Source organism: Palaemon carinicauda, chromosome 6 (genome assembly GCF_036898095.1).
Source record: "Palaemon carinicauda isolate YSFRI2023 chromosome 6, ASM3689809v2, whole genome shotgun sequence".
In the NCBI taxonomy this organism is placed as follows: Eukaryota; Metazoa; Arthropoda; class Malacostraca; order Decapoda; family Palaemonidae; genus Palaemon; species Palaemon carinicauda.
In genome coordinates this window covers 96,589,576-96,613,315 of record NC_090730.1, presented here as the reverse complement: position 1 = coordinate 96,613,315, position 23,740 = coordinate 96,589,576, and the positions used below count along the sequence as shown (strand labels likewise).

The window sequence follows — 23,740 nt, the reverse complement described above, 5'->3', positions numbered from 1 at the left end:
ATCAACAACAACAACTTGCAATCTATTACTTGATAATTCATTCACCCAAATCTCTTGGTAATATCAATGCTATATTATTATTATTATTATTATTATTATTATTATTATTATTATTATTATTATTATTATTATTATTATTATTATTATTATTATTATTATTCGTTGTGCATAAACCCTTTATAGTAGAGGTTGATGACGGTGGTGCTGTTCTCAGTCGGTTGTTCACTCAGGTACCAAGTGTCCATGGCTGGCTTGATCTCACGGTTTATCAGACTAACCGGAGTCAATCAAATTAGTTATGAGAAAGCCTTTATCGACTGCTGAGATTCAGAATTTTCATTCTGATTCAATGAAAATTTCCTCTATCTATTTTCAGAAGAAGCTAATACCGCCTTAATTTAGACTTGTGTCAACGTTTTCGCTTATCCTCACATTCTTACCTATCAGGGCCTATACAAGATTGAGGACTTAAAGTATATATTTTCAAATGAGTTGATTGGGCAACCTATATCTAATAAATATCATAATTGGAGGAATCTTTGAAAATGATTTGGATTAAATTCTGGACTAAAAATAACCTCTAGCATGATACAGAAGAGAGCTTTTTTTTTTTTTTTTTTTTTTTTTTTTTTTGCAAATCTACAGCCAAATAAAATTAATATAACAAAATTAACAGTTTATTTCCTTCTCTCTCCAGTTTGTGGTACTCGATTATTAAAAGAATGTCTTATTACAAAAGGAAAATATTTCAGTTTATTCATCATTTTTTAGAAATGTTTTGTGGTAGGAGAGAAAAAATATTTATAAGGTAAATGTTAATTGATATATTTTCTATAACAAAGTGAAGCTTAAAAATATATACTTAATGCCATGTATGCATACTGGATAATACTGAAAAACGCTAGAAAATCAAGTTAAGCTTTACCGTACTCAAGATAAACCGAGCTATAAAGGAAAGACTCGTGTCCCTGGTGAAGTTGACATAGATTTTAATCAAAATAACATGCATTTGAACTTCATATCCTGAGCGCCAATAAAATAATCAGCTATAAAACAATCATGACATAGATCTTGATATTGGTGACTTAAAATTTTCAACAAAGTCATTTGAAATTGATTAGGAATACAGTACAGTAGTCTCCCTAATGAACACATAAAACAAAATTTCATGAGTACATAGTGTTTTCTTAACGTCTTTCAGTACTGTGATAAATCTGTAAAGAAAGGACGTTATCTGGGTTTTCAAAGCGCTTTATTTATTTATATAGCATTAAGGGGATGTCCTTTCATGGATAAAACAAAATACTAAGTTCTAAATCACTTTTAGCGTTTCCTAGTTTTCATGTAAAAATATCTGGAAAAACCAGCCCACATTTTGTAATAACAACTTCAGACACTGGATGGTGCCTTACAGCAGCCTTAACAACATCTATCCCGTTAACAACCTTTCCGAAAAGGCATTTAAAGGTCCCGCCCACTTGCTCTCTGGAGCATATCCCAAACCCACTGACACCATTCCCATAAATGACACCTAAAACAGCGCCCTGACGACTTTCACCGGTGGCTTCTCCGTCCCATTCTAAGCCAGACATCAAGTCTTGGTTTGTAAACATCCCATCACGGGGATTTGCGTACCCTCCCCCCGAGAGGTATTCTCGAGGTCGCCCCTTATTTTGCACCAAGCGAAATGGAGATCCAGCATAGGATACCCCAAATGTCCCCATGCACATGGCAGCAAACAGCTGTGCTCGTCGTAAATGGTAAAATGGCTGAATAGTGACCTGGCCAAGGTACTCTCTTCCGATGCTCAGCTGAAGGAATACCTGTGAGGGCATCTGAAAATATAATCAAAATCAAAGCAAAGCACATAAATGATTTTGGGCAATACATGAAAATACTATCAGAGAAGATTAGATAGAACAATACAATTGATCTTTATCATTAATATTATCACATTAGGTTTAATTGTTAAATGCACATGCTTGATAGGACAAGCAACCATATACCTTTAACAGAAGGTCGCAATGAGATGGGTTTTCACTGAAAGCGGAGAGCTGAAGTTTACCAGCGTACCATTCAACCGTAGCTCTTCGACCGTCTACATTTTCAACAGACCCACAAGATCCTGTGACTTGTTCTAATTCAAGAGAATGAGTCACATTGCCCTCTGCAGTGCTTTCTTCTTGGGTACACGAGTCATTATTTGCAGCCTCTGCTACCATTTTCAAGCTGATTATCTTTGTTTGGAGATCAGAGAGAGCTGCCACTGTGGAAATTCCATCTATCTCTGGTAGAAGTTCCCCAATGATTCTCTTTGATCTGGACAAGTAAGTTTGGCTTCGGTAAAATTCTTTAATCGCGGTCAATGCTTTCTGCATAATGGCTTTATTGTTGATCTCCATATCCCTCTGCCAAGCTTGAATATCTTCTTTCAAGACACGTTTTTCCTCTTCGAGAAAAGCCTTTTTCTTAATAACGTCATGATCTTGTGGATGGCTTCGAAAAAGACACAGACCGCATAGGCTCGTCTGACACATTTGACACCAGTAGGCCAGCTTGTCTCCGTGTGACTCGCATATTTGCTGTAAGGAAAAGCTATTCAGTAACTTTGATTGAAGTAATAATCAATTATGGCATAGAACCTATTGTAAGTTTAAAACTAGGCCATTTCATTTCAATATAATAACGTTAAGTTCAAGGAATCACTGAAATAAAAAAAATGAAAAATTGTATCTTTAATAAAAATGAAACACTGGAATAGTTCGCTAATCGACACCAAAATTTATTGTTATATAACACTAAAAGATTAATAATGGAACTCATAAAAGATTCACGTGGTATCTATATATTAAAAATCCCCATTAGTCAAGTTGAAATGTTTTTGAAATCATATATTGGAAGTCAATAAGATAATCAGCTGTACGACAACCATGGCCTAGATCTTGATGATCGTCATAATTATGGAAGACTGTTTCCATATCCTATTTGGGAGTGATTTTCAGTATTAGACCCTTGTTTGCCTTAACGATCATTCTTTAAAAAGTTTTTGATAACTTATCAGACCCTGGCATTACCATGAGTAGTATTGATTACAAAATAGCTAAAATAGAAGTACTTATTGGGAGTCTTATACCACAATATGAAGAGTCCAGCACAGGACAGGTGTTGCTTTGGTCCCTCTAAGAAGCGTAATTAAAAACACAGCGAACCATTGAAATTGACAAAAGAATTTTGGTTACTTAAAACGATAATTATGCCATTTGATGCAATCAAACTTGTGTAATGGGATCTATTAATAAATCATAACATTAAAATCTACTTTCTACTTGAGGAGATCCAAAACTATGAGGCAATATGGTGAATGTTGGGAAAACATTTCAAATTATAGAAAACTTTCCAAATGACTTAATAATACAGAAAAATTGAAAACAAAATGGTTGTTAAAATAAAGTTACTTTTGTTATTCGACAAAATTAGAAATTAAAAATTGGTTATTGTTTTGATTTATGAAAAACGGATTATAAGAAGAAAGTCATGAAACGGTAAAAAAGAAAAAAAATATGATTTCGTCTTTGTTATAAGATTGGTCAGATTGGTGAAAACTATTTTGTTCGTACTTTTATTTCTATTCTGTATTTAATAGAAAATACAAGAAAAGCATATAAAAACGAGCATCATAAACTAAATTTGAACAGTTGACGTGGATTATGAAGAAAGGAATAGAGGAACTCCATAGATATAGCTAATTCTTCATTAAATTAGTATCTGTTGCTATATACGAAGAATAGAATACAGGTTTGGGTAAGGTTATAGCTGCCTCAGGGGCGTAGAGCTTGTAAACCATAATCTTCAAAAGGAGACAGAGAGTCAGATAATTTTTTCTTTATGCAAAAAAATCTAACGTATAATCGTTACAGATCGTCATTTTCTTTGGTTTGCATCTGGGGGAACCACAACGTTTCATGTAATTACCTTTCTCATCTCCGGGGGTTGGTTGCTGTTGTAGATTGCCTGGCACTTTTGTGCAGACGTTAAGAGTTTAGCTGAATATGTACGGCTCAGGTGGATGCCTGGATAAGATATCCCTACAAGGGGAAAACAGCAGCAGAGAGACAAAAATTGTAGAAATTCTACAGTCTTTCTGTTCGTTCTACACTGTTGAGGCAGCCATAACCTTTAATCGAACCTGCATTAAAGTATGTCTACTCCCAAAATCAAAGTCTGTTATGTTTTCCTTTATATGAGGAGGAACAGATACAAACAAGTCTGAATTATGGTTAATACAGAAAAATTAGCAATGAAAAATAAGTTATTAACTTATAAAAGTTATTATGATATTCTGGTGAAGCTTTAATTAACGAAGAAACTCTGAAATATGCCATCAAGGAATGATGATGGATTTCCCCAGAAATGGAAAAAAAAATCCTTTACACCAGTGGATTTGTGCTAATCGGCGTGTGTGTGTGTGTGTGTGTGTGTGTGTGTGTGTGTGTGTGTGTGTGTGTGTGTGTGTATTTACAAATTTATGAATATGAAGCATCAGAGATTTTTCGCCAGAGCAGAAAATAAAAAGGACAAAATCCTCATTCCATAGATCTAAACATACCTCGATTTCAGCTTCATCCATGTTTACACTTAGAAGTTTGTAAATGACGGGCAATTTGCCCAAAACAAGGTCGCTGTGAACTCTCCTACATGTCGGACAACTGAAACCCTTTCTGTTCATATTTATCATTCGGGCCAGACAATCCCTGCAGAAGGTATGGCCGCAGGGCAACGCCAACGGATCGTGTTCTCCGGTGGAAAATCTCTCTGAACATACCTCACATGTGGCAGCATACTCCATCTCATGTAAACAGAAAAGGAATTTGCTTCATTAGCTCTTGTCTGTCAACTTTGGAGAACCGCATCATCTATGACAGATGGGTTGATCCTAAATATTCGTAATGATATAAAGCTCTACTTTATTTAAATTGTTAATGTATCGGAGGTGTTAATAAACTGGAAAATTGGTGTACTTTATTCATTTATAAAATCTAGATTTAGACTACATAGTATAGTTTAAAATTGGACAGTTGAATTACATATGTATTGCAGGATTGAAAATTTCTTCTTCATGTAGAAGTGAAATGCAGACAATGTTAAAATAACTTTCGGAATATATCAATAGGAAGCTTGCTCACATCTATGGAAATGTAAATTCAAACATATTGTATGGAAATTTCCCTAATGACACGGAAATCACCAGGAGAAAAAAGTAGTTTGAACTGATCATCAAATATCACAATAGAGGAAAGAAGCAGGATTTTCTTCAGTAATAGACTGTATCATTCATGAAGCTATTACTGTATCATTCATGAAGTCGCCAGCTGGACTTACTATAATTATTTCTTTAACCATAATTGCCACTCTACTTATTTTTGCGACGATATTCAGTCCGGAGCATTTCATACGCAAAAGAGAAACAAAACAGAGAAAGTTATCTTTGTTGCTTGCTTTATTTGCTTTAGGTTTAGGCAGCGATGTCAAGCTGATAGAGGGAGTACGTGCGCAATCTTAAAGCAAATGACGGGTGATGGATTGTATACAAATACAAATAAAAGAAAATGAAGAAAATAAAATATTTCGATGAATTTTGCGTTTATCGCAATTTCTCAGTCCTGTCAGTAAGTAGCAGCCTAAAATATTTTAATATACTCAGTTTGAAGAAAAGGCTCACTTAAGTCTCAAAAATACTATATGCAATCATACGTATTTTGGTAGATTTTGCATTGACTGTAAAATGCATCATTGCAAACAAATTACTATACGTTGAAATTTTGTAACCTGGCTCGCATTTAAGGAGGAAAAAAAAAAAAGAAAACTTATCACCCCAAAACATGTAAGGCTTTCTGATTTTCGTGTTTTTTTTTTTTTTTTGGGGGGGGGGTGTAAGTCATGGTTTCAAGCTTCAGACCCAAATCTGACGACAAAGGTACAATAAATCTATATGTGATAGCAATACAGTAGTGTTGTAGTCTATGCAAAAATATGGCAAAACTCCAAGACTAGCAGTGCTAATATTATGGGGTCATACTGGACTTTCCTTCAAACTGCGCTTAATACAGCATTATAGTCAACTCATAGCAAATCATATTGCAATATGATTAACTTTGCTCGCAATACAGCAATGAACATGAAATACGCAATGGGAGAGTAGAGGGGGTATGCGTTTAATCCTTCTTTAAACTAGGTAACTTGCAATATTTTGGGTGGCAATACACAAGTCTATGAACAAAATTACAACATATTGCATTTTTTTTTAAACAGTAACATTGCAATGAAAATGAAATTCACTAAAACTCTCATGCTAATTGGTATTTTTTCATGGTAAAAAGTAGGTTTTACCTTCAAAATGGGTATAAAAATGGCATTTTTAGTCAAATTATCGAATATAGTTCTAAATTTGTAATGTACTGTAAAATATGGCCCCATCATAAGCAATGAAAAATTAGCTTAAACAATCTAGCTCTTCATCTTGGTAATCTTATGAAGTGGACTTTCCTGAAAACCTGCATTAATACAATATTTTAGATTGTTAATCCTAAGTTTGATTGCAAGGTTACGATACTAAAAAAAAAATATGAAGTTGTAAGATAGGGAAGTAGGAGAGAAAGTAAAATTGAGGGTTGAATGTGGATTTTCATTCATATTGAACATAATATAGTATTTTCACACACTAATAAAAAACCAGAGCTCAAAATTCTTATCCTTCTTATCATCAATATAATCATTCTTCAAAATTTCATTATCATCATTATCATTACCGTCATTATCATATTATCATTATTATTATTGCTAGCAAAGCTGCAACCGTAGATGGATAAACAGAATGCTACCAGTACAATTATTCTTCACTCAATGGGTTAAATGCTACACTGTAATCGTTCAGTGGCTAATTTTTACTTATGAGGATAGAAGAAACTCTTTTGCTATGATAAGAAGCATTTTTAAGAGAAGGACACCCCAAAATGAAACCCTTGTCCTATGGTCTCTGTACCTCGTTCTATAGTGTGTTATGTTGGGTAGGGTTAATATAAGGTCATGGATGCCTGGTGTTTTATCAATAGGTTGCTTTTTCCTTTATCTTCCTCTCTGGTGTTTATCTTTAAAACCCTCCTTAGTGTCCTCCCTTCAGCTGAGAGGGCTACCCTGAAGGGTAATTAGCCTTGCTTTCCTTCAATCTTTAGTTATGGGTTGTATGAATTGCAGGCAGGCTGTAGAAGTGGCCAGTCAACAACTTTCCACATCCATATAATTAACCCGGTAATGGAAAATCAACAGAGTATGACAAACCACTATGTATGGCATTTATTGACTCTGAGAAAGCTTTTTATTCTATCAAAACCTCAGCAGTAATGAGAGCCCTTCTGATACCAGGAATAGATTAATCTTATGCTAGAACACTTGAAGATATCTATACGGGAGTACAGCAATCCTAAAACTACATAAAGATAATGTGAACATTTTGATTGAGAAAGGAGTTAGACCGGGAGACACCATCTCTCCTCAATTATTCACAACATGCCTAGAAGCAGTTTTAAATAATCTACATTGGGAAAAATATAGTAATTAACATTAAGGGGGAATACCTTAACAACTTAAGATTTTCAGATGGCATAGTCGTGTTTAGTGAATCATGGGAGGATTGCAAAAGATGATAGAGTATTTGAATAGAGAAAGCAGAAATGCAGTATTAAAAAGGAATATGAGTAAAACTTAGATAATCTTCAATGAAAATGCAGAGACAACAAATAAGAGTTATGGACGAACTTCTAGATATTGTTAATGAATAAACAAATATATATACTAAGGACAGACAATAAGTGTTTCTTCAGGGCACGAGACCGAAATTAAAAGAAGGATAAGCATGGGATGGAGAGCTTTTGATAAACAATATCAGATTATGAAAAGCACATTGTTATTTTCTCGAAAAAGAAAAGTATTTAATCAGAAAGGTCTTACCGTTTTTAACTTATGCATCAGAAACTTGGAACCATACTAAAGCTTTAGAACATGAACTCTTTACTACTCAAAAATCTATGAAAAGAATAATAATGGAAATAACAATAACAGATAGAAAAAGAGCAAAATGGATGTGAGAGCAAATTAAATTAGAGGATACTTTAACATTTAAGAAAAAGAAATGGACATGAGCAGGACATATAATGAGAATGACAGATAATAAATGTACACTAAGAATAACAGAATGGGTCCGTAGAGATTGCAAGAGACCTGGGAAAGAAGAGAAGACGATGGATTGACAATCTGAGAAAGTTTGCTGGAGTGGACTAGCGTAGAAATACCATACACAGACGCAAGTGGAAGGACATGTCTGAGGCCTTTGTTCTCCAGTGTCCTAGTAACGGCTGATATATATATATATATATATATATATATATATATATATATATATATATATATATATATATATATATATATATATATATATATATATATAGTGGAACCTCTACATACAATTGCCTTTACATACAATTGTTTCAACACCGGAAGTAAAATTCCATCAAATTTTCGTCTCGACATCCAAAGTCATGCTCCAACATCCGCCGTAGATCATACGCGTAGAATTTTCTCAAAGCGTCGGTCGTAGTTTCTTGTTTACGCCGGTATACGGCAGCACGTCAGAAGGACGCCATTGGGCGTCGCGTCAGTCAGTTCTCTGTTCTCGTGCGCATTGCGTGGTTGTCCTCTGTTCGGTCTGTTATTAACAGTGCTTTTTATCATCCTTTTTTTACGTTTCATTTTTTATATTACGTATAATCATGGGTCCTAAGAAGCTTAGTTTCGGTACAGGTATTAGTAGTGGTGAGAAAAGGAAGAGGGCAATGCTTTCATTAGAATTGAAGCAAGAAATTATAGAAAAACATGAGCACTGTGTGCGTGTGAGTGATCTGGCTAAACTATATGGCCGGAATATGTCTACGATCTCGACGATCATCAAGCAGAAGGCAGCCATTAAAGCAGTCAAACCGTTGAAGGGGATCACCATTATTTCAAAACGTCGTACCCCTACCCTGGAAGAAATGGAATGACTTTTGTTGATATGGATAAAGGACAAAAAGATTGTTGGCGATACCATCAGTGAAACGATCATTTGTGAGAAGACCAGCGCTATCTATTGTGACTTGAAGGCGGTGGGCTCTGGGGGTGATGTGGGGGAGAGTTCAACCGATCCTACGACAGAGGAATTTAAGGCGTCTCGTGGTTGGTTCGAGAAATTTAAGTGACGGACCGGGATTCATTCAGTTGTTCGGCATGGAGAGGCTTCAAGTTCGGACACCAAGGCTGCTAACGATTTTGTTAAGAAGTTCGAAAAGATCGTGGAGGATGAAGGCTACATAGAGCAGCAAGTTTTCAAATGTGACGAAACTGGTCTGTTTTGGAAAAAGATGCCTAGTCGAATATACAACACCACCAAAGAGAAGAAAATGCCTGGAGATAAGCCTATGAAGGATCGGTTGACTCTTGCCCTGTGCCAATGCCAGCGGGGACTACAAAATAGAGTCGTTATTGGTTTATCATTCTGAAAACCCTAGATCATTTAAGGCACATAGAGTCAATAAGGACATGCTGCATGTTTTTTTGGCGTACTAATTCTAAGGCTTGTGTTACTAAGGATTTCTTTGTTGAATGGGTAAACCAAGTTTTTGGCTCTGCTGTCAAGAAGTACCTTCAGGAGAGGAATTTGCCTTTAAAGTGCTTGCTTTGCTTGGATAATGCTCCCACTCACCCCCCAGGACTCAAAGATGATATCATCGACCAGTTCAAATTCATCAGAGTGCTGTATCTTCCACCGAACACCACCCCTATCCTCCAGCCCATGAACCAGCAAGTCATCTCGAAATTTAAGAAGCTCTACACCAAGCTCTTATTTAAGCAGTGCTTTAATGTCACGCAAAGCACCAACTTAACTTTGCGTGAATTTTGAAGGAGCCATTTCAATATTGTGCACTGCTTGAAGATCATAGATCAGGCTTGGAAGGGAGTAACTCAACGGACACTGAATTCAGCTTGGAAGAAGCTTTGGCCTGATGCTGTTTCTCCCAGTGATTTTGAAGGTTTTGGCCCTGAGCCTGAACCTCTGCTTGCTGTAGAGGAAGACGTAGAAGAGATTGTATCCCTTGGCAAGTCCATGGGTCTGGAGGTCGATGAAGATGACATCACCGAACTCGTCGATGAGCATCATGAAGAGCTCACCACCGAGGAAATCAAGGAGCTGCATGCAATGCAGAATGATGAGCTCCAAGCGCAGTTAAGTGAGTAGGACATCGAGGAGGTAGAGCACATCTCAAATTCGGCTTAGATAAAAGAGATGTTAGCACATCATCAACACGTGGTCGATTTCATTGATAAGTATCACCAACAGAAACTTCAGGTTTGCCGTGTAGTTTTGCGATTCGATGATGACTGCTTAACCGATTTCAGAAAAATTCTTTCTCTCGATAGTTTCTTTAAAAAATCTATGAAGAGGTCTAGAGATCGTGGTGAGGAGAAAGAAAGTGAAGCAAAGAAAACTAAGATTGAATTGAGTAAAATTGGTGAAAATTAAAAGTAAAAAAGAAAAAAAAAATGTAGAAAAATATAAAATATAAAAATTTTAAAAAGATAAATAAGCTAAGTTAGGTTAAAGTTCACGTAGTGTAAGTTAGAGTAAGTTATGGTATGTTATTGCAGTCACCAACTTTACCTACTCGCCGACCGTCCGTCTCCTCCTGCGTAGCAATTCCTACACCTGCGTTGGCCTGTCTCTAAGGTAAAGTGACAATAAAAACCCCTTTTTTATTTATTATTTCTTTATGATTATTCTTTTTTACATCTTTCTTAGATAAAGCAATTGTATTATTGTTATGTGTAATTATGTATAGTAATTTATTAAGGAGTTATCATAGGTTTTTGGGATGTGGAATGAATTATACAAATTACAGTTTATTCTTATGGGAACATTTGCTCCAATATACTATTGTTTTAACATACAAAGCAGTTCCCGGAGCGAATTAAGATCGTATGTAGAGGTTCCACCGTATATACATATACATACATATATATATATATATATATATATATATATATATATATATATATATATATATATATATGTATATATTTATATATATAGACAGTGTATATATATATATATATATATATATATATATATATATATATATATATATATATATATATATATATATATATATAGATCATATGTGTGTACATATTGTTTTTTCATCATTATTGCTGAGTTTGTTGTCAAATTCTATGAGACCATTTTATCGTTTTTAATTTTTTTTTATCTGGAGATATTGAGCAAAATCTAGGACCAGTACATCCTAGACTTCGCCAGTCATTCAATGTATTGCAATAGTCATGAACTGCATGGCAATATGCAAGATCTTACAGTTGCCTCCATATGTATTATACTCAGAGACTTTGGTTTCTCAAGTGAGGCACTCATCTGAGCTCGTTATTCCAAGTTTTCAGAAATCAATAATTTTGAAATGGGATGCCATTTCTAGGGCAAGGGGAATGGCAGTGTATATTAAGACTGAGTATCCTGTTTCTCATAAGTCCTGCTATGAATGTGGATGTCATGAGATTCAGGTAATAAAAGTTTGTGGCAGGCTTAACACCTTCTATTTGTGTCCGATCAACCGGAATCCAGACTGGGATGATTCTCTCTTCGATTGTCTTTATACCATTATGGTTAAGAATCAAGAAGCTGATAGAAAGGTTTCTTTTGTTTTTGTTGGTGATTTCAATGCCTGCTATAGAGAGTGGCTGAATTCTGTTTCTCCAACTGATCACCATAGCTTGATAACCTGTGAATCAGGCTGTGAGCAAATCATAAGTGAAGCTGGTCACAAGTCTGGTAACTGGTTGGACCTAGTATACACAGACTCCCTTGGCGTTACAACAAGTAAGGCTAATTGCCCAGTTGAGACATCTGATAATGCCTTGATTTCGTTAATAGTAAAGACTGAGCAGCCTGTCCCTGATGTATTATACACTTGTAAGATTTTTATAAAATCTCAAGCAGACTGGAATGGCATTTTGAATGATCATTTTTGCTTGAATTGGTCACAATTGTATAATAGTGTTGATCGTGCTGTTCCTCTGAAGGAGAACCTAGTCAACATAATTGATAGGCATATCCTTTCTCATGTGCTAAGGTACCAAGTGAAAGACAAACCCTGGTTCAATGACGATTTTAGACGTGCTCATTTGGAGAGACAGGTGGCCTATCACCTATGGATGGGTAACAGATCAGATTCTACATAAAATAACTATACTCAGCTTAGAGCTTTTTCTGAGAGAGTTTATGCTTCAACTGAAAAGGAATACAATCTAACCATAAAAGAAACCTTTCTAGTACAATCAAGGAACATAATTAGTGGGCTATCCTTAAATCTGCACTCTTTGGTAAAAATGTAACAGTTCCTTCTTTACTAAAACCAGATGGCTCTGTCCCTCACTGTCCAAAAGAAAAGGCAACCCTTTTGGCTGATGTGTTTGACAGTAAGCAGAGTAATAAGAAACTTGATTTTCTCAATCATGTTTTCCTAAGGTAATACTAACTAGTTTAGCTTTTCGGTTTCGTGAAATTAAAACTCTCTTGATAGACCTTGATGCTTATGGGGGTGTAGACCCAAATGGTATTTTTCATTTGTTTCTTATAAAGATTGCAGATTTCTTGGCTCCAAAGTTATCTGTTATTGTGTGCAAGTTAGCAAGAACAGGACCTTCTAGCACTTGTTGGAGAATTGGTAATGTTACTCCATTATGTAAAGATGTTTGTGGTAGCTCAAGTCCAACTGATTACCACCTTATTTCCATAACTCCCATATCATCTAAAGTTTTTGAACGTCTTCTGGCAAAACGTCAAAATAGGTTAGCTGAAGATAATCATCTCTTAATTAGTTTGCAATTTGGCTTTCTTAAAAGCCTTGGAGTATATTATTCCCTCCTTACAATCTCCAGTGCTGAACAGAAATCCCTTGAATGTGGTCAGGAAGTTCGTATAATTGGCCTTGATTTTAGTGCTGACTTTGAACGCTTTAATAATAACGCCCTTGTTTTAAAACTTAAACAGCTGAGTGTGGGTGGCTCTTTTCTTAGCATCATTATTGAACTATCAATTAATAGATCACAAAGAGTTGTTGTTTATGGGCTCCAAAGTGAGTATAGGAATGTGATATGTGGAGTTCCTCATGGTAGTGTTCTTGGCCCATTACTTTTCATACTATATACACATGATATGTGGCTTGGCCTAGAAAATGAGCTCGTTTCCTGAGCAGATGAGGCTACTCTCTTTGCATCAATTCCATCTCCTGAATGTAGATCTGGGGTTGCTGAATTCCTTAATAGATATTTATCTATAATTAGTTCAAATTTTGGGGCGTGGAGATGAATCCTAACAAAATTCAGAGTATGATTGTAAGTAGGTGGTCAAGGACAGTTGATTCTCAACATCCTGATCTCAGCATTGATAATGTTTCTTCAACTTTGTATGATTTTTTTTTAAATTTGAGGTGTGATTCTCGACAAAACATTTACTTATGAGAAACACATAAGGTCTGTGTCTTCTTCACTTGCACAAAAAAAAAAAAAAAAAAAAAATTGCTTATTGAGGAAGTCTTGTAAGATTTTCGATGATCAATCTATTCTGAGGAAGTGTTTTAATTCTTCTATTCTATCTTATTTTGATTATTGTTCTCCTGCCTGTTCTTCATCGGCTGATTCTAATCTCAATTTGTCGGACAGAAACTTATAGTCTATTCAATTTCCTATAATTGATCTAGATATTAATCTCTGGCACTGTCATCCAAGTAGCTCGTTAAGCATGTGGTATAAGATTTTTCATAATTCTGATCATCCTTTACATTCAGATCATCCTGAACTGTACCATCCTGTTCGAAATACTAGGTATGCAGTTAATTCTAATAGTCAGGCCTTCTCCATTATGAGGCTCAATGCTATACAGTATTCTAGAAGTTTTATTCTAGCTGTGACCAAGTTGTGGAATGATCTTCCTAATCGGGTAGTTGAATCGGTAGAGCTTCAAAAGTTCAAACTTGCAGCAAATGTTTTTATGTTGAACAGGCTAAAACCGGCTAATATAAGTCTCTTTTTATAGTTTATATATGAAAGGCCTGTCTTAATGTTGTTAATGTTCTTAAAATATTTTATTCTAATTGTTCATTATTTCTCATATCCTGTAGTTTACTTATATCCTTATTTCCTTTCCTCACAGGTCTATTTTTTTTCTTGTTTTTTCCTTGGGCTTACAGCATCCTGCTTTTCTTAGCTGGTAGTGATAATAATAATAATGATAATGATAATAATAATAATATTTCTTTCGCTAAATAAAACTCTTTTGAAAATTGAGGTGGGATTCTTGATTGCAGATATACTTTTGAGGGACACATTAGATTTGTTTCTTGTTGAGAAAGTCTTTTAAATTTTTGGGTGATCAGCCTATCCTGGAGAAATTTTTAAAGTTCTTTCATTTTGCCTTGTTTCGAGTACTGTTTTCCTGTTTGGTCTTCAGCTGTTGAATCTCATTATAAATTGTTGGACAAACACTAGCGGTCAATTAGATTTCTTATTCCTGATCTAGATATTAATCTCCGGCACCGTCGTTCAGTAAGTTTTTTTTTATCTAAGTTGCATAAGATTTTTCATAATTCGATTATCCTTTGCATTCAGACGTTCCCAGACTGCACTATCCCGTGTATAATACTACGTATACTGTTAATTCTAACAGTCTTGCCTTCTCCATCACAAGGCTCAATACTACACAGTTTTCTAAGTTTTATTCCAGTTGTGACCAGATTGTGGAATGATCTTTCTGATCAGGCAGTTGAATCTCTGGAACTTCAGAAGTTCAAATATACAGCGAATGATTTTTTTTTTTTTACCTAATGTTAAACATGCTGACATGTCTCTTTTCATTTCCTTTATTTCCTTTCATCACTGGCCTTATAGCATCCCGCTTTTCTAAGTAGGGTTGTAGCTTAGCTAGTAATAATAACAATAATGCTTCTAAAATTATAATATAAAAGTATTCGCTGGAAAAATCAGAAAGGTAAAAATATGAGTTCATCTTCTGCATTTTATACATTTATGATGAATGGTTGAAAAATTAACCAAAATACCTATCCATCAACCTTGGTGATGTAATGGTACTAAAGTGAACATTTTCATTAGATGGATTGCTAATCGCAAGATTACAATAATAAGTTATAATTTGCTTGCAATACAGCAATGTTGCAATATCTGCAAAAGTGTCAAAGCAGCAAGAATAAAGGCATCATATAGTATACTGAGCTAATCACGAGTATGACTGAACATTTGCAATTCATTTCGTATTATGAAGCAGAAATAGAAATATGACATAAATATAGCCCTGAGAATCTTTTTGGATCAGAGGGGAATATTTCTTCTAAAAGCATTAAATGCTTTATTTTACACCACTAATCACGAATTTGGTTACCAAAACTATGCTAGCTTCCTTTTAACATTTTTGTTTGAGGTATAACCAAATTTTCATATCTACTTAAAGTGATAAAGTTTTTTTTTTTTTTTTTTTTTTTAATCTTGAACCTGATGACAATGTTTTGATACATTGTTATTTTCCTAATACCTCAATGTATCAATCAGATCTAGATTTGCAAAACACTTAGAACAGAGTCTTACAGAGCCTCGATGTAGTCATATTGCCACACAAATAATGAATTTATCTCCAAAATTGGAATATTTCGCCATTTCCTTTACACACAATTCGCCGAAACACCAACACAAATGCATTAAAAGATTACAATATATCGTGGTTCACTGGCAATACAGCAATGTTGCAATTAATGAATAATTCTCCAAAAGCAAAGAGCTCTGGTAAAATTACTGTCATTAAATGAAACTTTTCCTTCAAAGTGGTTATAATCCCGTACATGACATAGTAATCCCATAAGCTGTATAAATTGTAATCTCTTACAATTTCTTTCCAATGCAGTAACGTTTACTAAACTCAACGCGACATTCTCTAAAACCTCAGTTATGGTAAAGATTTGAATCTCTCATTTAAACCGCGAGTAATACAGTATTGTAAGCAGCTAATCACAAACCTGTTTCAAAACTTCATTATGCAACAGTTCGTAATAAATTCATGTTGAAATAACTTTCAGAATTCTACAGAATATCACGTCAAAAGTAGGTCAGCATGAATCTCTTTGGAAAATTTATAAACTGAAATTTGTTATAACAATTATGCAATCAGTGAAAATCTAGCCAGAACACCTAGGTCATATCCTTGCAGATATAATACAATATTTTGCGCCACTAACCATGGATCTATTTTCCAAATAAAAATATGGAAATGAGATGCAATTTTCCTTTCAAACGTCATATGAAGCAATAACGTGGGTTGTTAATCGTTAATCTGACCGCAAAATTTTAATATATTCCATCTTTTGCAAAACAAACATATCGCAAAGCAATATTTTTCAGAATTCTAAGCCTTACGAATTTTGTGTGTCCAAATAAACTTCTTTATACCGAATATTTTCGCAACTTATAATGAACCAAATGTCAAATTAGCAATATACAGTAGTTTAATTTCATTTCGCAATGTTAAAGTTAATGCGAATTCTTTTATACTCGAAGATTATAGACAACTGAATACTTTCGGCCTAGAATAGGCGTAATGCACTGCACGAATCTAATTGCAAATCTAATTCCACTTTCTTGCATAACATGAAGGATGCAATTAATTCACAATTCACCAAAATTATACCACAATGGATTTTCCTTAAAACTGTGTATAATATAATATATTCCTAAAATGAAGAATCTGATTACGTCGTTGCAGTGCATTGTATTTTGTTTGATATACACAGATATTTCAATCAATAGCTGATTCGCAAAAACACTGACGGCTTTCGTGTTAATAGTTAACTTTTCCTTCAAACTTGGAATAATCCAATATATTGAGCAAATAGTGCCAAATATGATTACAAAACTAAAATAGATTGCAAGGTTTTGCAATATCTCAGTGTTCCAGTCAATGCAACCTTTTTCAAAGCTCCGAGACAATATCATTTGAATATTTATAGAACAGAATCGAACTCTTCATTCACGATATTTATAATGTAAAATTTTCCGCGGTTATTCGTGAATAGCATTACAAAATTTCTATATAAAACAATTATTTTGCAGCTCATCAGTATTAAAAGCAATGAAAAAATATTGCAGAATAAGGTAATATACTTAAAGATCCTTTCAAAATGACTACACAGTATCATAAATTTGAATTGTATTTCTGTAGTAATTTACTTGCAATAGAAACGTTCTATAATCAAAGGAAATTCGAATTCTTTTGTTATTAAAGCTCAATTTTCCTTCAAACAGGGAATACTGCAGTATTCGAAAGGCTTCTCATTCTGAGTCTGATAACAAAATGGAAATATATTGCTCTTCGCTTGCTTTCAATAAAGCAATGCAGGAACCGAAGATAAATATGCCAGAACACAAAGGCTTTTTTGTGGATCAGTGTGGATTTTTTTTTTTTTTTTTTGCAATCCGGGAATGATAAAGCATTTATGGCCTTTAATCACAAACCTGATGGTTATATTATTTCATATTACATCTTGTGTATATGCTAGTTAGCTTTTAGGGGTCGTTCATTAAATATCCGTTTATAGAATTACAACATATATCTTGTTTTAAATACCAGTCTAAGCAAAAATTAGCCAAACACCAAGACTACATTTTGAGATACTAATCATAAGTTTGATTTCAAAATCAGATTATATTGCAATTACCTTGCAACATAATAATGAGGCAGTCGAGGAAAAAATCGTTAAAACGCCCTATCACTGCGGGATTTTAAGTGATCAAAGTTTGATTTTCCTTATAGTTGTGTATAATACAGATCTTTTTGCCCAGCTAATCCCGAATATGACTGTAAAAGTTGCCAAATAATAAAATTTTGTAATATAGCAATTTAAAAAACAAACTAATTATAATAAATTATATTGAAATTCTAATCATGAAACTGATAGTAAAATTTCCATATATCATAATTTGCTTACAATTCAGCAATACACAAAGCAACGCAAATCTTGTTTTAAGCCCGGATTTCAGGGAATCAAATTAAATTTTTGCCTCAAATTAAGTTAAAAAAATAATTTGAGACCAACCTAGTAGCAGAATGGCATTATTCTATTATATGATTATATCGGAGTAATGTACAGTAGAAATCAATGCAAAATTTACCAAAACTTCTAGGTTAAGAAAGTTTTGTAGTTTGGGGGCTCAAAATGGTCTTTCCTTCAAATTTGTAGTGACGCAGCATTGAAGCCCGGTAATCCTTGATCTAAATACTTAGATTCTATTTATGAGTATTGTCTATGAAGCCCATCACTAAGCCCAGGGAACCCATTCAGTGTCCATGTGGAATTGGGGGAAACCCTGAGGTAGAGTTGTGAAGTTGAAGGTGAAGAGGATGGCCAGCATGATGCAACCAAACCCAACGGGAACGGAGCTATGGCAGAAAGCTTAAAAGTGAGTGCAGCTTACGGCCAAAATGGCAACGCAAAGACCTTTAAGTAATGCACAGAGTGCACTGCTTGGGGAGCACTGACTGCATTACCTCCTTACAGGAGCTATATATCTTGGTTCATTTTCCGTAGAGAAATGTGAAAAGCGTTGCAATAGTAGCAAGCATTAATAATGTAGTTTAGTATCAATTGCCATCTTTAAGAATATGACAAGAATAAACTATGTTGTTTCCATTCTATGGGCATTTTGGAACTGGTAGTGCAAATCCTTTAAAACTGTTGGCTGAAGAAAGAAAAGCAGATATGTTCCATACCCGTCATTGTCTTCCTCAGTTTTAAAATATCAATCTAGATTACAATATTTTTTTTCTTTTGATCACTCCTAAAATTAAGTCATGACATAAATACAAAATCGAGTATTTTGGGGTCAAAAGTGACCTTAATGCAGTATTTTTACCTATATTCATAAATGTTATTGTACAATTGCAATGCATTTAGATCTGGCTATTCAGTATTAAAGAAATCAAGGAAAAATTTACTAAAACTACGTTTACTGATTTGGAATTGAAGTGATATTTTCTTCACATCATCATCTCCCACGCCTATTGACGCAACGTAAAGGGCCTCGGTTAGAATTGGCTAATCGTCTCTATCTTGAGCTTTGAATTCAATACTACTCCATTCATCATCTTCTACTTCGCGCTTCATAGTCCCCAGCCATGTAGTCCTGGGTCTTCCAACTCTTCTAGTGCCTTGTAGAGCCCAGTTGAACGTTTGGTGAACTAATATCTCTTGGGGAGTGCGAAGAGCATGCCCAACCCAAATCCCTCTACCCCTCATAATGATCTCATTCACATAGGGCACTCGAGTAATCTCTCTTATAGTTTCATTTCTAATCCTGTCCTGCCATTTAACTCCCAATATCCTTCTGAGGGCTACTGATGATGCTGTCATTGTTAGCAGATCACCACAGGATTTGAAATGCTTTATTACCAGAATGCATGGAATATCACATGAGTTTGGGCTGAAGATAAATAGAAGAAAGATAGAGATGATGAGAACGGGGTATGCAATAGAAGAGGAAATATCATTGGAAGGAGAATTAAAATTAGAGATTAGTGAAAGATTGAAAAAAGCAAATCAGACGATGGCTAGGTTAAATAGAATTTGGAAATCAAATCGCCTGAAATTACATATGAAAATCAGACTATATATTAGTTTAGTGAGATCGGTGCTAATCTATGGAGATGAGTCGTCGTATGACAATGAAACAATAGCCAATAGATTTAATAGATTTGAGAACAAAGTCCTCATAAGGATATTGGGAGTTAAATGGCAGGACAGGATTAGAAATGAAAGTATAAGAGAGATTACTCGAGTGTTATATATGTGAATGAGATCATGATGGTTTGCGGACGCTCTTCGCTCTCCCCAAAACAGATTAGTTCAACAAACGTTCATGTGGGCTCCACAAGCCATTAGAAGAGTTGGAAGACCCAGGCCTACATAGCTGAGGACTATGAAGCGCGAAGTAGGAGATGATGAATGGAGAAGTATAGAATTAAAGGCTCAAGAGAGAAACGACTGGCGAAATCTAACCGAGGCCCTTTGCGTCAATAGGCGTAGGAGGATATGCCTCGGTTATATTTAGCCGTCGTCTCTATTTTGAGCTTCTAAATCAATACTTCTCCATTCATCATCTACTACTTCATGCCTCATACTTCTCAGCCATGTAGGCCTGAGTCTTCTAACTCTTATGGTGCCTTGTGGAACCCTGTTAAACGTTTAGTGAACTAATCTCTTTAGGGGAGTGCGAAGAGTATAACCAAACCATCTCCATCTACCCTTCACCATGATCTCATCCACATATGGTACTCGAGTAGTCTCTCTTATAGTTTCATTTCTAATCCTGTCCTGCCATTTAATTCACAATATTCTTCTGAAGGCTTTTTTCTCGAATATAAAAAATCTATTGGATATTTTTTCATTGGCATACCACGACTCATGTCCATACAGTAACACCAATCTCATTAAACTGATATATAGCCTTATTTTTATGTGTAATTTAAGGCGATTTGATTTCCAAATTTTACTTAACCTAATTGTCTGATTTTTTTTTCTTAATCTGTCATAAAACTCTAATTCTAAAGATCCTGTATTAGAGATCATAGTTCATAAATATTGAAAAGATTCCACCTCATTATGTGTGTATATAAAAAATTCAAGGACTGGTTTGGCACTCACTATCTGCCAGTTGAATAGTCTTACTGCACTGCCTTCTCTGCCCGAAAAAAAATCACCCCCCCGGCCCCCTGTCTCGTATGCCTATGTCCACAATTATATATTAAACACAATCTTCGTGAAATCACCTTTTGCCAAAACAGTTACTAAAGTCTTTTGGATATATTTTTGTTATTTTCATTATTGTTTTCTTGCAAGCAAAAACCATCCCCATGGCTATAGCTTTTGTCAAGGGTGAATTTTCAGATTGTACTAAAGAAATACTTTGGTGATGAAGTTTATTCCTAAAAGTCAAAATAGATTAACATGGTGAGCCTTCGTCATATACCTTTTAATCTTTAGGTCGAACACCATTCTGTCAATTCCTGGTACTTCTGTAATACAGCAATCCATCTAAAGCCTTAAATCTTTGAAATGGATTCTCTTTTAGACATATTCTCTGTAACAATATGAAGTTATGATATTGTTAATAAAAACTCCTTCAGCTAGGAAAGGGCTTTTTAATCTAAAAAATACCATATTTCCGAGTATGAAAGAACTCTATTAAACATTAAATTTTCAGACGTTTGAGATTTGTAAACAGATATTTTGCAAGTAACACTTTCACCACTTGAGTGGAATTCCCTTCACAGAAAAAAGTTTCCGTTAAAATTCAATTCTTGGTGTAACTGAGCTTATTTTGTTTCCGATGTCAGAGAAGACGACAAAAGCTTTATATTACAAAACACAAATTCATATAAACATGAATCCGTGTGCCACCTCTCCCTCTCTTCTAAAAGCTCCATCGAACAGGCTTTATAAGACAATCTCTCTCTCTCTCTCTCTCTCTCTCTCTCTCTCTCTCTCTCTCTCTCTCTCTCTCTCTCTCTCTCTCTCTCTCTCTCCACATTTTAATTGAGTTGAAATATGTTTTTCGAGGAATTCACAATTGGCAAGCGAATCGTATTTGTATCGTGCAGAATATATTCATTAAGTGAATTCTCAGTTCCTTAAAAAATGTTTCGTCGGAATATTTATCAAAGCCGTTGTTAGATACCGTCAATGCAGTGTCTGAGTATTGCAGACGCACATGAAGTCAGTGGAATTATTCTTCCTTCGTTGTATATCAGTAATTATAGCGCACGACTCAAATTTTAATAAAAAAAAAAGGGGGGGGGGGATTTCGACTATTGCCTATTGTTATTCATTTCGCAAATTTCACAGTGCAATATTATTTCAACATTATTCTCATCCATTGATAGAGTACAGAGCAAAATAAGATTTGAATTTCTATGTATAGTAGCACTTTAAAGAAAGAAAGAACGTACAAAATGTTTGGTTGTTGTCGTCGTGAAATGTTTATAATATTAGTATGTTGCTTACCTGTAACTCATGTGTTATGTCCAACGAATATTGGAATCTTTAACAAGCGAACTCTTGACAACAACCGATGAATGGTAACTGGCGAAATTCGGAGGCGAACAATTTTATCTTTCAGGCGGAAGATAAGAAATCTTATCTGTTATCTTCTTGAAATACTATGCTCCTCTGTTTACGTCCTGAGCCCTAACTCTATTATTCACAGCTCTCATTTTCCTTATTTCGGTGACATGATAGATTATCTCTGTTACTGTATTCAACGTTACACTTATTTTGATTTTTCCAATTTTCTAACCTTTTCTTTCGTTTGTTAATTGTCATTTATCGATATGCACTACATATGATTAATGATTAAAAACATTTTTGCTCTAATGTCATATCATAATTTTCCTGTGGAGACTAACAAACTTTTCATTTTGATTTTGGTGTTTTACGTTTTCATTAAGAATCTATTACCCCCTCAGATAAGGAAATAATATAAAAAAAGAGAGGAATGACAGAATCTAATCATTGCTTGCCCATACACCATGAAAGACAGCTCCGCGATACATATGGGAATTACTATAGGTCAGACTGACATATTCATCTCTATCAATCTTTTACCAAATCAATTTGTCCTTTCATAGATAAGTGGGGGTCACTTATCTATGAAAGGACATTTCATTTAAATAAATAACTTTCTTTCATTGATGGAGTTAGATTTTATATTTTTACATTTTAATCAAAATATTGAAATGAAACTGACGATACGCCAGGAAGAATTGCTATTCTCTATTTATCGCCTACTGCGTCAAAAGATGCAATTTTACAAACCAAAACACTGTAATAAATTTAGCGCTGTGTATATGAAAGCCTACTTGTTTGAAAATGGAAGATATGTTTACTAAACTCTATTCTAACCCGACCCCACAAAATTAAGTCATGAGATAAAGTCACTCTACCTATGGACACAAGTTATACGAGCTATGAGGGACATATCTAACCTCATATAGAGATCTTTCCTTATAAATAGGGAATCTTATCAAAGCACCAAACCTTCAGCAATCTGAAATCACTCCCTTTACTCCTGTGTATATCACCTCGAACATTGCTCTTCTGCCCTAATGCATGTGTCAATATCACTTCCTATAGTCAATTCTTTTTAGTAAGGCAGATTTGCACTGACTTGCAGCGGTGCCCTTTTAGCTCGGAAAAGTTTCCTGCTCGCTGATTAGTTAGAGAAGATAATTCTAACCAATCAGATAGCCGGAAACTTTTCCGAGCTAAAAGGGCACCGCTGCAAGTCAGTGAAAATGCGCCTCATTAAAAACTATTGAGCATAGATTCTGTTACTCAGATCACACTTCCCATCCCCTCATAAAATGTATGGAAGGGCCAATCATTCAAATCACTTTTTCGTTCTTTTTATTTCAATCCAAGAATTTAGGTCCTTTCATGGAAGTTTTTTTTTTTATATTTTATCTAGTAGATAGCTCAAAGAGACAAAATGCATCTCTGAGCAAGAATTTCAAGAAAGCCTAATCTGGGAT

General features: G+C 34.7%; 1 protein-coding gene across 1 annotated transcript; it reads right to left on the bottom strand.

The window, feature by feature from the left end:
- Window positions 1–800: 800 nt before the first annotated feature.
- LOC137642148 (E3 ubiquitin-protein ligase TRIM13-like) lies at window positions 801–22,303 on the bottom strand. The gene is made up of 4 exons (XM_068374688.1): window positions 22,215–22,303; window positions 4,607–4,846; window positions 2,007–2,582; window positions 801–1,835 (listed from the first exon to the last, which is right to left on the bottom strand). The coding sequence occupies exons 2-4, from the start codon at window positions 4,844–4,846 to the stop codon at window positions 1,341–1,343; spliced, it is 1,311 nt and encodes a 436-aa protein (XP_068230789.1). The 5' UTR covers window positions 22,215–22,303; the 3' UTR covers window positions 801–1,340.
- Between the last annotated feature and the right edge of the window lie 1,437 nt (window positions 22,304–23,740).